At 44.2% G+C, this 13881-nt stretch overlaps 2 protein-coding genes across 12 annotated transcripts in view; both read right to left on the reverse strand.

Moving 5' to 3' along the window:
* The window catches only part of RIC8B (RIC8 guanine nucleotide exchange factor B), a 116046-nt gene extending 114362 nt beyond the window's left edge, over positions 1–1684 (reverse strand). For 8 of the 9 annotated variants that reach the window (XR_009009693.1, XR_449623.2, XR_449622.2 and 5 more), the window contains exon 1: positions 1462–1684. Coding sequence is in view for 3 of the 9 variants with exons in the window: in XM_007165730.2 (XP_007165792.1) it covers positions 1462–1545 (84 nt within the window). In the remaining 6 variants the exon portion in view is untranslated. The remainder of the gene's footprint in view (positions 1–1461) is intronic. The other variant, XM_007165732.2, reaches the window with a different exon arrangement.
* A 10369-nt stretch (positions 1685–12053) lies between these two features.
* Positions 12054–13881, reverse strand: part of RFX4 (regulatory factor X4) — a 167041-nt gene continuing 165213 nt past the window's right edge. For all 3 annotated transcript variants that reach the window (XM_007165734.2, XM_007165733.2, XM_057556340.1), the window contains exon 18: positions 12054–13571. In XM_007165734.2, the coding sequence (XP_007165796.1) occupies positions 13299–13571 (273 nt within the window). In that variant the 3' untranslated portion in view covers positions 12054–13298. The remainder of the gene's footprint in view (positions 13572–13881) is intronic.

Below are 13881 nucleotides of genomic sequence, written 5' to 3' on the forward strand. Positions count from 1 at the left end.
ACATCTGTGCATTAAATGAATTTCTCCTAAATTACGCAGATATGCAACAGTAAAGCATATCAGAAAGCGAGGAAGCTAAGATATGAATAGAACTGAATCCATGCATCTTCCCAAAGAAAGCAGCATAGTACTGTAAAAGAGCAGTCAGAAAACCTAGATTCAAATCTCAGCCCCATCTCTCAATGACTGTGTGGACTTGAGGTAACATCACCCTAAATTTTATCGTTTGTGAAATGGGAATACCACCACTTTCCTCACAGGATTGTTGGGAAGATTAAATGGGAGTGAAGGTGCCTTATTTTTGGATCTTCTCCACATAGAGCAGAAATGGCATACTGGCAGCTCAACAATACAAAGTGTATGGAAGTGCAGTGGTGGGCACACAGCAAACACAGAAAGGGAAATTATGAATGGAGGCAAATGAAAGGAAGAAAGATGTTATATCTAGGGTGTGACATGGTGTTGGGTGTGTTTTCACAGAAGTCAGTTATTTCTATAAAGTGGTCTTCTAAATGGAAGAATGAAGGTGTGGTATGTTACCTTCAAGAGTGAGCATATAAAACTCCTGGAAGGTAAAGTAATGGAGAGCTAACGGGTCTTGAAGAGACATTCAGAGAAGTGACTGGGATATATAAGATACCTTTTTACTGCAGAGTTGTAAAGTGGAAAGAATAATACCTAGGTTGGAATCCCAGCTCAGAAGTATGACCTTGGGCAAGTTACTTAACCCATCTAGAATCTCAATTGCAAAATGCAGATAAAACCTCACAGGATTGCTGTCAAGATTGAAGGAGATAATGGATGGGAAAGCTGTTAATGTGATACAAACAACAGGTATTATTAGGAGTTAGTCTGCCCCCAGTTACAACATAGTATGTCCATGACCTTGGCGTGATTTCAGTTCCTAGTGCCTCGGTTTTCTCATCTATAAAATGGGGAGGATGATGCTATCTACCCTATAAACTCTCTGAGAATCAAGTTGGACCATATATATGAGACATCACGCCTTGAAAACTGTACAGTCCTGTACGTATATAAGGAACTGCCATAGTGGCCGACACGTTTTATGCATGTCAGGGCCCGTGTTTATAGACAGAAACACGTTATTTTTAAGCTATGCAGGTGAGGAAGACTCGCGTGCATTTATGCATCCATGAGAGGGGCACAGACGCACGCTCACGGATTCCGGGGGTGTGACTTGCACGCTTGGGAAGAGGACCGTAGGACAAACTGCTGGGCCGGAATCAGAGGGGTGGGCGCCAGGGTGGGGGCAGGGGGGGGATACAGGATGCACGGATGGAAAAGGCTGGGGGCACAAACACGCATGCCCAAGCCGGAAACGTTTTCAGGGGAGAGCAATGCGCATCCCCGGAATGAGGGGGGTTGGGAGGGATGTGATGTGCAAGCCCGGGGGGCGGCCCGAGGGTGCTATACCGCACGCCCGGGGCCAGGGCTCTTTACCTTATCGCTGTAATCCCTCAGGACCCGCTCGATAGCCCCCGCCTCGCCGGCCCGGACGATGTAGAGGGCGCGCTCCTCATCCATGGCCGCAGGTGCGGGGGAGCCACGGCCCCTCTGAGCGCCCAAGCCGCTGCCTCCAGGTAAACGCCTCGCGCCCCCGCTCGCTCGCTCGCTTCTTCCCAGCTTCCTTCCTTCCCTCCTTCCCTCCCTCCCTCTGCCTCCAACCCGCCAGCCTCCGCCCGGGCAGGCCCGACGTCACCGCCCCTCAACTTTCACCCCGCGACGTCACCGGTCCCCCAGCAACCGGCGCCTCGCGGCCACCCCCGACAAGGCCCAGGACTCGATAGAGGCCTGGCGAACGGCCTGAGGGGGGAGTCAAGCCCGAGGCCCTGCTAGCTCTCCTGCCTCTCCCTCCCTCGGAGAAGAGTCCAGCCTTTTAAGTGTGCTTTCACAGACAGAACTATTCTCTCCTGACCCTCCTCTATGAATCATTCTCCTCAGCTGACGAGAGCGACCCGGCTCTTCCCCGCCCCTCTAAGAGCCAGCAGCTAAATGGACTACAATTCCCTGCGTGCAATGGGGTCATTCCACTCGTCCATCTAACTTACCGGAGTGCCGAATGGCATGTCGGGATTAGTAGTCATCCAGCGGGAAAGACTTCCCTCCAAAGGCATGCTGGGAACTGTGGTCCTGCGAAGGCCGGAAACCGGAGTCCGGCGGCCGCCTGAGGCCAGCGGCCCAGAGACCGTTAGGGGGAGGGCCTAAGCGTCGGCTCTGCCTCTTTTTTGTTCCTTACGGAGCTGACCGTCCTGCTCGAGCCTTTGCTGGTTGGACTGGTTGACAGCCGCGGAGACTGGCACCCCTTGGTGGGAACTGTCATGCACCGGTTTAATTCCCTCTTTTCTCGTTTAGCGGTTTCGGTCTCTTTGAAATTCTTTCCTTCCTTCCTTGTTTGCGGTCATGCTATGTATTCAGCTACAATAATGTGGGAAATTGCAGGCAGTTCTCGGATAAAAAGGGGACTCGGCGGGTTTTTGCCTTAATAATAATAGCCGGCTTGTATCGCGTGTCGCCGGGTCTGCAGACTCAGAGTTAGGTGATTTCTCACTACACTTGAGATTTTTGTGGAACCGTAGGAACCCGAATAGGTTAAGTAATTTGTCCTAAGTCACATAGCCAGTAAATGGGGAATTCGAGATTATGTATCAGCGTCTTTCCCCAAAGGCAGCTGCTCTACAACCGCCGGTAAATGTGATAATACGGATATACTAGTAATGGTAGTGATGGTGATGATGATGGAGGCTCACATTTGCTCAGTGTTCGCTACATGCATTCTGTTACATACTTTACTTGTGTTATCTCAGTCAATTTCTCACAAATTAAGTCAACAAATATTTGAGCATCTATGCTGTGCCAGGCACTGTTCAATACCGTTCAATACTATTCTGTATGTTTACAGTGGACTCAAAATGAAGTCCCTGCTGTTGTGGAGCTTCCATTTTAGTGCTTAAAATGAGGTACTATTCTCATTTTAAGATGAGGAAACTGAGTATTGGAGAGGCTAATAGATTAATTTACCGAGGTTGCAGAATTTGGAAACTGAATTTGAACTCGGAACCTATCTATGCTCTTTCTGCTCTCCCAAGCTATTTGCTAGAGAGTGGATGAATTCTCCAAGCAACTTTCAGTTTTCCATTCCAAGCAGCCTTTACCAGAATCATCTTTCATGCCAGCCCTGCTTGCCTCTCCCTCTTGAGCTGTGCTGAAGAGGAATTAGAGGGGGCAAAATTTATTCATCTAATAATTATTGAGTTTTTTCTATGTGTCATACATTGTGCTAGGCTCTGAGAACTTAGAAATAAAAACAAGTATGCATTCTGAGCTCATGGAGCTTTTTGGTCTTTCTGTGGATTAGACTTTTCATACAGCAAACCTTTATTGAGCATATTTGTTGAGCCAGGTATTGGGGTAAGTGCTGTGTCCATAATAAAGTCAGAAAGATTTTAATCTATCTCTTTACAAAGCACCTTCATGGAAAGGTCACGGTATAGTAAGCTGTATTCCTTAGGTAATAGTAATATCTTCCAGTTATTTTTTTTAATCATTTACAAAACATTTTAATATACACCGTCTCAATGGATCATTGAGGAAGGTATTGTTCCCATTTACATATAGGAAATCAAGCTCAGATTAGTTAAATTACACCAACTGGGACTCACACTGAGAGCTGTAATGTAAAATATTCGGGTGCTTACTCTCTGTCCAGTACTGTACTACGTGCTTTTTGGGTAACCATACATTTATTTTTGGAGCAAGGGCTCCTGCGCAGGATACTAACAAGCATAAAGTATCTGAGTAGAGACGTTTCTTTTAAAGAGGGTCTTATACACATGTGTTTGAAATGCCTGTTTACCAGAAACAGGCTATGTTTTTAGGCTCCAACCCTGTACTTCTAAAAAGAGATTTTAAAAATGTGAAACCACATGAATTAATGGCTTGGGAAATTGCACTTTAGTAAATCTTAATTAAGCACCAATATTCTGATTTTATAAATCAAAAGGATCTTTGACTCTAATTCAAGTCATCCTTTGACCACTGACGAGACTCTGGTCCCAGAAAAATTAAATGACTTGTCCAAAATCAATAGTTAAAAGCAGACTCCGGGACTAGAGCCTAGACTAGCTAAATCCTGGGTCACTACATCACTTCACCTCCCTGAATATTTAGTTATGTGATACTTTCAGTGACTAGAGTCTCTGGTCCAGCGGTAACTCCAGTTCCTGTTGATTCTTGTGTGGCTTGGTGCCAAGGAATTAGGATTTAGAGCCTGGGTAATCAAAGCAACAAATATTTATTCAAAAGTCACTGCTCTGAGATGTAGTAATATAATTCTGTACATATATATGAATAGTGCTTTACTGTTCTCAGAATATCTCCACGTAGATCATCTGATTTAATCCTTGTAATAGCTGAAAAATGCAAGGTCAGTAGGACAGGCGCTATCTTCCTTTTTATAAAGAAAAGGGAAGTTCAGTGTGTTGATTAGCTTGCTCATAAGCAATAAGTATGCTAATAAGTGGTATAGTTAAGGGCTAGAAACACTCTGGGCTCTGATAGCATAAAATGTTATGAATTTATAGGTCAGGGCCAATGAAAAACCCTGAAAATAGTTACCAGTCATTTATTTTCGACTTTGATATATCCTGCGGTGGCATTTCCTCTGCCGTGACAATGGACTAGTTGGAATGTGCCAAATTGAGGGTCTTAAAGGAGCACCTGGTGCTAACAGCTTTTAGAATCCAAATCTTTCACATGTAATACTTTTTATACATTTTCTTTAGAAGAAAGCAGAAATTAAAAAACTAAATAGCTTGGTCTAGTCGCTACAGCTCCAGAACTGGAGTTCAGAGAATTTCGCTAATTCAAGATACAAACTGTCACTCAACAACCACTGTGCCACTATGTGAGGCTACTCTCTCAATCTCTCTTAAGCCATGGTGTCCTCAGCTGTAAAATAAAGGGACTGATCCAGATAGAATCTTGGTTCTCTCTCAGTTCTAAAATTTTGTGATTCTAAGGACAACAACAAAACCACATTTGAACATGCTCATTCTTTAGACAAATCTGTTAATGAGAGTGAGGTTGTACATATCAATGTGTGCAAATCAGAATATCAGTATGATACATGCAAATCATTGCTTGGGCATACCTGCAAGGATTCTGATTCAGTTGATCTGTGGTGAGGCCTGGGTATTGGTAGTTTTAAAAGCTTCCCGGTTGATTCGAATGAACAGCCAGGGTTGAGAACCACTGGACTAATATTCTGGTAGAATATCAACCACTAAACTATAATTTTTTGCTAGACTACCAAACTTAGGTGCACGTGACTCACTAATTAGTCTTTGAGAAATCAGAAAAATATAGCAAGGTAAAAGTTATCTTAATTTCACTTTCTATCAAGAATGAAGTCTCCCTTTTGTAGCAAAGTTAATTAACATGATTTGTACCTTTAACAAATATTTGGTGCTCATTGGAGCACAGCATTGTCTTACGTACCATAAAAAAGAAAAACAGTAGAATCAATTGATCCTGTTCTTCGGGGATATAAAAAACATCCAGGCAATCAGCAAATCGTTTCTACTGACAGGTAGGAACAAATTAAATGTAAGTATTATGCAAATCAAAGTAAGATAAACATTGATGGAAGAAGAGTAATCAGAGAAGCCTTCTTGGAGGAGAACTATATAGAGAATGGTACAGAGCGCTTAGAGGGCTAGCAGACAGGGGGAAATGCCAGGAGAGAAGTTCAGGAGGCCAAAACCAATGAAACACTTGTTGAGAAATGATAACCAACTTGGTTGAATTTGAAAGCCAGCAAGGGAGACTCCTTAGAGGTCAATTGGTCAGTGGGATAAGGAAAAATTAAATCTGAGAGACATTTCATTATCACTTTTGACTCTATAACCAGCCTATCCAACTTGAGCTTACAACATGTTACATTCCTGAAAACTATCTCACAATACCATACGACACAAATAGAACTGGGAGACAGAAAAGGGTCTGTTGCCAACTGGTGTCAAACCCTTGTGCACGTTATTTTAATTTCTCAGGATCTTATTTATAAAATTAGAGTTTAATTAGATGACTTCAGAGGTTTTTATTTTAAACTCTTAGAAATTTATGACTACTTGATCCAGGCTTTCAGCACCTTTATGAGGTTCCTCCATAGTATTCCCAGTATTCTAATTGCTAAAATTGAGCCCATGCTGTTAGTCCTTGGCAAATGTACCTATAGTTGTTCAATACTGATTGACTATCCACAGTGGGGCTCTCAAATTAAGCACACAAAATGGGCGCTGCCCTTCAGGAGTTTTTATTTATCCAAGAGCTGGAATGTGGGTCAGACCTATTTGCATCTCGCTGGCTTGGAATCCCATCCAAACACCTCTTGGGAAAACCCAGCGCTTTGGGTGGCAATGCTGTAATGTGGCGAAAGAAGTTGGACTGGGAATTAGAAAACCTGGTTTTTAGTCCAAACTCACTGTGTGAGTCTCAGAAGCCCATCATTTGTCAAATTCCTTAAAACCCTTCTGGCAACCAGTTTTTTTGTATCTCAGAGGAAGACTTGAAAGCCAAAGGACTCTACTTGCCCTCTTTGAGCATTGATTTTTCTCAACTGTGATGAACACAATCATATCTACTTTGCAGGACGTCTTTAGGGTTAAAGGAGGTGGCTGTCAGAGTGGCCAGCACGGCAGACCTGGCATGGAGTAGCCACTCAAATGTTAGCTGAACTGGAATACAAAATGCAACCCCCCTCACAATGATGTTGGAAGATGTGGGGACAAAGGTCATGTTATTCCTATCGATGCACAAATGCTTGAGTTGTGTTGTTGCTGATGTTGTTTTTAACAACAGAAAAGTAATTCCAACACACTGCTTTGATCTTTAAACCTTGAAGTTAATGTCTTTAGCACTGACATGCTTTGACATAAGACAATTTGGGGATAGTGACTGTCATATACGTGTGTATGTAAATAAGGAGCCTAAAACACTACACACACATACCCCATATCAATGTCTTTGCAATTAAGCTTTTGAGATTCACATGTCAGAGGAAATATATTCTCACAGCCCTTCTTCCCGTCACTTCCTTTTTAGCTCTGTATGCAGTAAAGCATTAATTTACTTACCAACATTTGACTAAACTCTTAAGGTTCAACCCTAGGAGGAGGTGGCAGTGGACAAAGGATTATTGTCATTCATCATCAACACATTTTAGTCTTCCCCTCCAGTTGCCTATGAAGGATTAGCATTTCCCTGAAAGGAGGAGGACAGAATAAATTGCATCTCCCGCCAAAGAACTGCCAGCTCCTTTCAGCTGGGGGCACATACCGGGAGCTTTTCCCATATTAGTCAGCTTTATCTCAACTTTTGGGCAGTGCCTGCATCTGACTTTCATGGGTTTCAGGGTCAGTCAAAACAGAATTGTAAGGTTGTCGAGGTCAGAGGCCACTGCTGTCAAAGGGTAGTGACCTGAACAGCAAGAGGGAGCCAGCGCCCCCCTCCACCCCCTCCAGTGACTTCATTCTAGTGAATACTTGGCTCATTGCACCTCCCCTGCAGAGCTTTTTTTTTGACCTAGTAATAAAAATCCTCCTGTGACCTGGTGTTTTTTTTTACATTATTATTTTCTTTTGTTCCTGTTTCTCTATAGAATGACCAAGTCTTGGTCCTTGATAACGTATTGGTTTGTACGTACCCTGGGAAGTGATGGAGGGAAAGCTGGTCTGCTGTTTACTTACAGTGAGTGGATGCCACCTCAGGTGCAGCTTACAATCTGCCTTCATTTAACACACAAAACTTTCCCAGAACTTCTGAAACTCTCTTCAACCCCAGCAGGTTCTCTTACCACGGTCAAGGTTGATTTAAAAACTGCAAAGCCGCTTAGGAGAGAGGAATGGGGGTGGGGTGGAAACAAAAGTAGGAAGGAGGAAGAAGGCAGGGCGCTATAGCAAAAGAGCACAGGCTCTGGGAGTGGGGCAACGTAGTTTCCACATCCCAGCTCTGCCATTTACTGTGTATGACTCCGGCAGGGCACTAACCTGCTCAGAGCCTCTGTCTCTCCACCTGTAAAGAGAAATGATTATACTACTGACATTTCTCAAGGAGGTTTTGAGAAGTGGAGATGACGCCTCTGATGGACCTGGCACGCAGCAGACCCCCAGAAACGGGAACCTCTATGGAGTGAGGCAGAGCTGTTTCAGGAATGGACCATATGTCACTCAGTGTGAGATGAGGAAAGCGTGTCTCATTTAAAGCTTGTCCTTCTGTCTTAACTACATTTCAGTTCTTAAGAAGACATTTTGCAGTTTGTCTCCGAGAGGTGTAGCCCGGGCCAAGACATTTCGGATTCCATCTCTGGTGGGGGCATCGTTTGGCAGTTACTTTGAGAATTCACTCTTCTGAACTTCTCTCAGTGGCTTTCCCTTCTATCAGGAGACTATTTTAAATATCAAGGATCAGCACTGCAGCTGCTTCTGAGGCTGATGCTCTCACCCCTGCTGTCTCGGTCAGACCTTGTTATTTTTCATAATAGTTCTTAAACAACTGGTTTTAGCTCTGGAGGCATTTATGATGACAAACGGAGGAATAAAACTGGGGAGCCCTATTTCTCCCGCCCACCCTCTCTCTTCACCCACACTCTTTTCCTAGCAACAGCTCTTTTCTCAACTCTTGGGCCTACGTCTTCCGTCCCACCTACACCAGTAGCAGCAAAATATGGGGGTGAGAAGGCTGGAGTGGGGGGTGGTCGAGGTGCAGGAGGAGGAATGGGGGAAGAGCTTCAGGGAGGAGGCTGATGAAGCACAAAAGGTTCTGACCTCCTCGGAAGAAGAGGAAACCACAAGGGCTGGCTTAGCTTGGGAGGCTGCCAAGGAACTGAAGCAGAGAAGGGCCAGGTTAGGAGGGCAGGCGGCAGAGTGGTAGGGAGGTGGGCTGGGCTGAAGGACAAACAAAACAGTATAGTCAGGGAAAGGTTTGTCAGCTGGGGGGAAACTGTGAACAGTGTGGATGACTGGCATCTGCCACTCCGCACAAAAGAAACTTGGGGTGCCTATTCAGGGAAGAGCAGTCCCTGGATCTTAGAACTTCAAGGTGGAAGGGGTGGTGTTTGTCAACCCTGGCTGCATATTAGAATCATCTGGGGAGCTTAAAAGACTACTGATTGCCCATCACATTCCAGGTCAAGTATTGACTGTGGGTGGGTCCTACCTATCAGTATTTTTATAAAGTTGACAGAGTAACTCTGATGGGCAGCCAGGGTTGAGAACCGCTGAAGTCCAGGCCTACTTAGAGCAGGAATGTCCCTTCTGTAACATCTCTGGTGGAACCAAGATTTAATCTCATTTCTACCTCACTTTGAAGCCAGTAAGTACGTCCACCTTTTTTCTTTTAAGCTTCCTATGATGATGATGTGCATACTTCAGACTCTTGACTAAGTCTGAACTCTGAGCCTCAAGATATCTACAGCTGCCCCTCCCCACACTCTTTCCCCTGTAATAAAGGGAGACTAGCCCCTTCCCAGGATTTTTTAAAAAAATCTTTCGATTCTGCCTTTAAGGGGTATGAGAAGCTGGGACAAACAGCCTGTTTGTTTTTGCTCTTTCCTTCTCCAGATTCACTTCAGACATTTTGATTGATGTCACTTTAAAGCAAATATTCAGGACAAGTCTGGAGGGAGGGGGAAATAGCAGGAGACTGCCATCCCCAGGGGAGTCGTGTAAGAGAGGGTGGGGTTGGATACAAGGAAGGGGTGTTGCCTGGTGACGGTGGTGCAGGTATATGGGACTCAGCTCCTGGGCATGAACCGCAGCCCGTTTCTTTAGCACCAGCTGGTGGAGCCGTCGCCTTCTCTCTCATTGCTGCCTTCCTGAATCACTGCCCAGCTGCCAGTCTGTTCTTTGTTTTCCCTAAGCTGTCCACCCTCCTCACCCAGATCTGCCCGCCCTGGTCCATCAGCACACAGACTATAATTCAGGATGTCACAGTCATAGAGCAGGTCCGCTCGAGGTCCAGTGGGGAGGTGACCCCTCCAAGGTCACATGGTGGTGAAGCCACGGCTCCCTTTCAGTTCTCTTTCCATGATTTCGGCCCCTCTCCTCAGTGAGGTTGGGCTCACTCGATGGCAGACGTTTTTGATCGGTCTGTAACTGGGTTGCCGTCTCCGAGGGGCCACAGCTCCCCTTTCTTTCCAGACCTGGGCTATACTAGAGGCCTGACAAGGACACAGCAGGATGGGTGCCTAGGACGCCACAGGCCTGTGACGTGGGCGAGACATCCTGGCTGCTGTTCATGACTTCAGCCAGCTTCAAGCTGGCCAAGTCCTTTTCAGAGACAGTCCTGAAGAGGGCAGGGTCCCTTTATTGCCAAGACTCCTCTGTGCACCCTCTGACAAGCGGCTGGCCCCGCTCCCAGCTGCCGGCCTTGCCCATTCCCTTCCTGGTGGCTGGCTAGGGGCCACCAGAGGGAGAGAAGATGCAGCTGAGTCATGAGCTCACAGCAGCTGTTGTCTTCTCCTAATCAGATCCCTCTGTGTTCTGAAGTGGAAGCTTTAGAACAATTGGGAACATAAGCAGTACGCTAAACTCCCAAGATATGGGGACCTTGTGCTCTGGAGAGAGCGCCCAGTGGCCACTTGCCTCATCTGAAGCTGCCTCCTTCCTCCTACAGCGCTGCTGATTCCCGGTTCTCGGCTGTGCTGTGACGAGGAGGCCCTTGTTCTCTCCTCTGCAGAGTTCCTCGAGCAACCACTCTATTTTCTGGGATTCAGGCCCTTGTTGATTGTGACTATTTTTTGCCTAAATATCTGTGCATTTAAAGAGCTTGTGGTTGTTACTTGTACACGGGTGTTGTTTATTCTGTGCTGCTGCTACCTGGCTGGAGAATCTGGCAATTGCTTAGTTTTTTGTGCTTAGTAGGTCGAAAGTCAGACTTACTACACCCAATCATTTGTGGAGCATGAGCTTTGGATTGCAGGAGAGCAATAGGTCTGGTTATTCTTAGGCGTATTTTCAGTGACTAAATATGAAATTTTATTCATCCTCTCCCTTATTTGCCTCATATAAAGCCAACTAATGGACCTTGGCTGAAAGAGCAAACTAATTTACCATCAGAGAGTGAAATCCAACATCTGCTTTCTTTTGGTAGAACAACACAGCTAATTTTTTTAAAGGGGATGCTATGTAAAATGTATAATTTTAATCCTAAAATTAAAATTTCAGGTATAAGTATGTTATGTAATAGCAAGTAAGAGCTTGACTTTAAAAATAAATCTTTCAAAATGCAAATTGAGTTGTCAAATTCTCATGCCTTTTAGTTAAAATAGTCACTACTGCCATTTCTGGAAATCTGTGGCTCTGAATTTCTCATAGATCCTAGACTCTTAACATTTGGGCAAAACATTTAATCATTTTCCCTCTGTGTCCTCACTTCCCAACCCTAGAATCAAAATGCAGTTTTGGAGAAGAATTTGTTGGTACTTACTAAGTATTTAGTACTGTTACTGTTCTGTTCCAGAAGTTTATTGGCGTTTAAAGCACTGTGCTTGAAATATCTTTATAACCAGTGATCATTAAAGCATAATGAACTAAAGTACCAGGGGACCTCTTAATGATGCTGGTATTGAAGAATAATATTCCCTGCAAGAGCTGAAAGGCTCCTGCCCTTTGCTGACGCTAGCCATCATGAAAACTTCAGGTAAATCCTTGTATGTAGAACTGGTTCCCTACATCAGGCTGTGGGTACTAAATCATCGTTTAAGGACTGCATGTGTGGCCTATCCACATTTTAATGATGACAAGATCACAGGGAGCTGGATAAGCACAACCACAGAAGACCACTTAGTTTTGTTTTGCCTACTTATACCCTAAGTATTCAGAATGTCATTTATATTACACACACACATAGGTCATTATCAAATGCAAAATGAAAATGAAGAAAGCAGGTCATTCCAATACTTTTTATTTGAGTGTGAAACCATTCATATCTTGCACAACTGTACAGATAAAACTATTTCCATTTTAGCTGTAGACATGATTATCACACTGAGTGGTGTGATCAAATATTTTATTTACAGAACAATTGCTAAAACATCCGATGTCATGTTTCCATTTATTTCTTACCCATAGGGTAATAGGTCCACCATAATTTCTTGGTGTTTTTTATAATACAGAAAGAAAACCTATGTTAATCTCTAACAAACCTCACAAATTGCTACAAATCTGACAGAAAAATGCCTACGAAAAGATTTTCCAAAAGTACAATACATTTTTATTTCCACACATACACAGTATAGTATAGGCTCAAAGGCACAGCTTTGAATTTTTTTTTTTCTATCAAAGTGTCGGAAATTATTATAGTCTTATGAAGGAACCATGAAAGTCATTTTCACACTTGGTGCTTGGTAAGTTAAAAGTTTGGTCCATTCAGTTTCACAGAGTTAATAAAGCAGAGCTGAGTATGATACTCAATGCCATAAATCCACATTCTCACAGAACTTTAAAAACCCCTCTCCTGCCTTTTGCTGACACTAGCCATTGTGCAAACTTAGGACAAATACTTGCATGTAGAAGAACCGGTCCCCTACAAACCTCACTCAACTTAAGGCATACAGAACAGGCCTCTTCCTTCCCTCTAAACAGTGCTTACATTCCAAGACAATGCAGGTACTGTGACAGACATGAGTGTAACAGGGAATCTAGAGTTTCCAGATACCTCCACTTAGCCCTGGTGCTCCAGGAGGCAGTGATGACACCACCAGGAAGAAGGGATGCTTAGGACATATCTGAGGGGGCTGTCTGTTGTACAGTAAGATGACAGCCAGATGGAAAGGTGAATGCTCTTGGTTAAATTATGTGCCCATCCAAAAGCACAAGCCAGGTTCCGTCTCTAGTATCCACCCTTCAAGACTAAAGAGCTTTTGTCAACAGGAAAATAGGTAATTTACTGGGAATGGTTGCCAGCATAAAGTGAAGGCATGGAACAGAGGGAAAAGGCACAGGTCGGCCTGCCCGAGATAGTGCTCTATACAAACAGTCAAGTCTGGCTTGGCTACAGGAACCCAGCCTCACTGACTTTTAGTGAGTCCCATTTCTGAACTAAAGTTTATTCATCCCACACTGAATCCCAGCCTCATGTTCATTAGGAAAATGGACGCCTAGGAATAGTCCAGGAGTTATGATGTATTGAGATAAAATTCTTCTGGGGGGTGGGTGTTGAGTTTATTATTATTATTAATAATTATTATTAATATTAAATATGGATTCCTATGAAAGCAGTCACTTAGCCCATCCTGTGGAGGCCTCTCCGTTGATGTAAGCAAAGCCAGGAAAGTGTTGCATGTGCTCATACTCAGAATTCCTGCGCGTGGTCAGGGGTGTGTACATGTCACTAGAGTTTCCATACCTTGTGGAATGCACAGACGGGCTTGTGTAGCACGTGTTGGCTGTGGGCACCTCTGGCCATCGGGGGGTGACTGGGGTAGGATGCAGTCTGGGAGTACTGCTCATCAAACAAGGCTCCATCCGGGAAGTGGGGCTATTAAACGGGTACTTGTTGAGGGGAAAGAAATTCCACAAAGTTAAAATTAGCTTGAAGTTGCACATACACAATATCAGTCATGTTCACAGTTTAAGTTCAATTTCTTAAGACGCTGTTAATGAAAGTTGATGGGAAGTAATCAGTGAAATTCTGAAAGATTGACTCTTGGTCTAGGAAGCATATAACAGGAGAAATGCAAAGGATTTCATAGCCAGAGCTAGGCTGATAGTCACTCAACCAAAAATACTGACTTCGTGCTCTTAATCTGCAATATTTTGGGAAGTCAAACCCAAAAGAAGGAATAACCCCACTGGGAATACA

This window comes from Balaenoptera acutorostrata, chromosome 11 (assembly GCF_949987535.1).
Source record: "Balaenoptera acutorostrata chromosome 11, mBalAcu1.1, whole genome shotgun sequence".
Classification (NCBI taxonomy): domain Eukaryota; kingdom Metazoa; phylum Chordata; class Mammalia; order Artiodactyla; family Balaenopteridae; genus Balaenoptera; species Balaenoptera acutorostrata.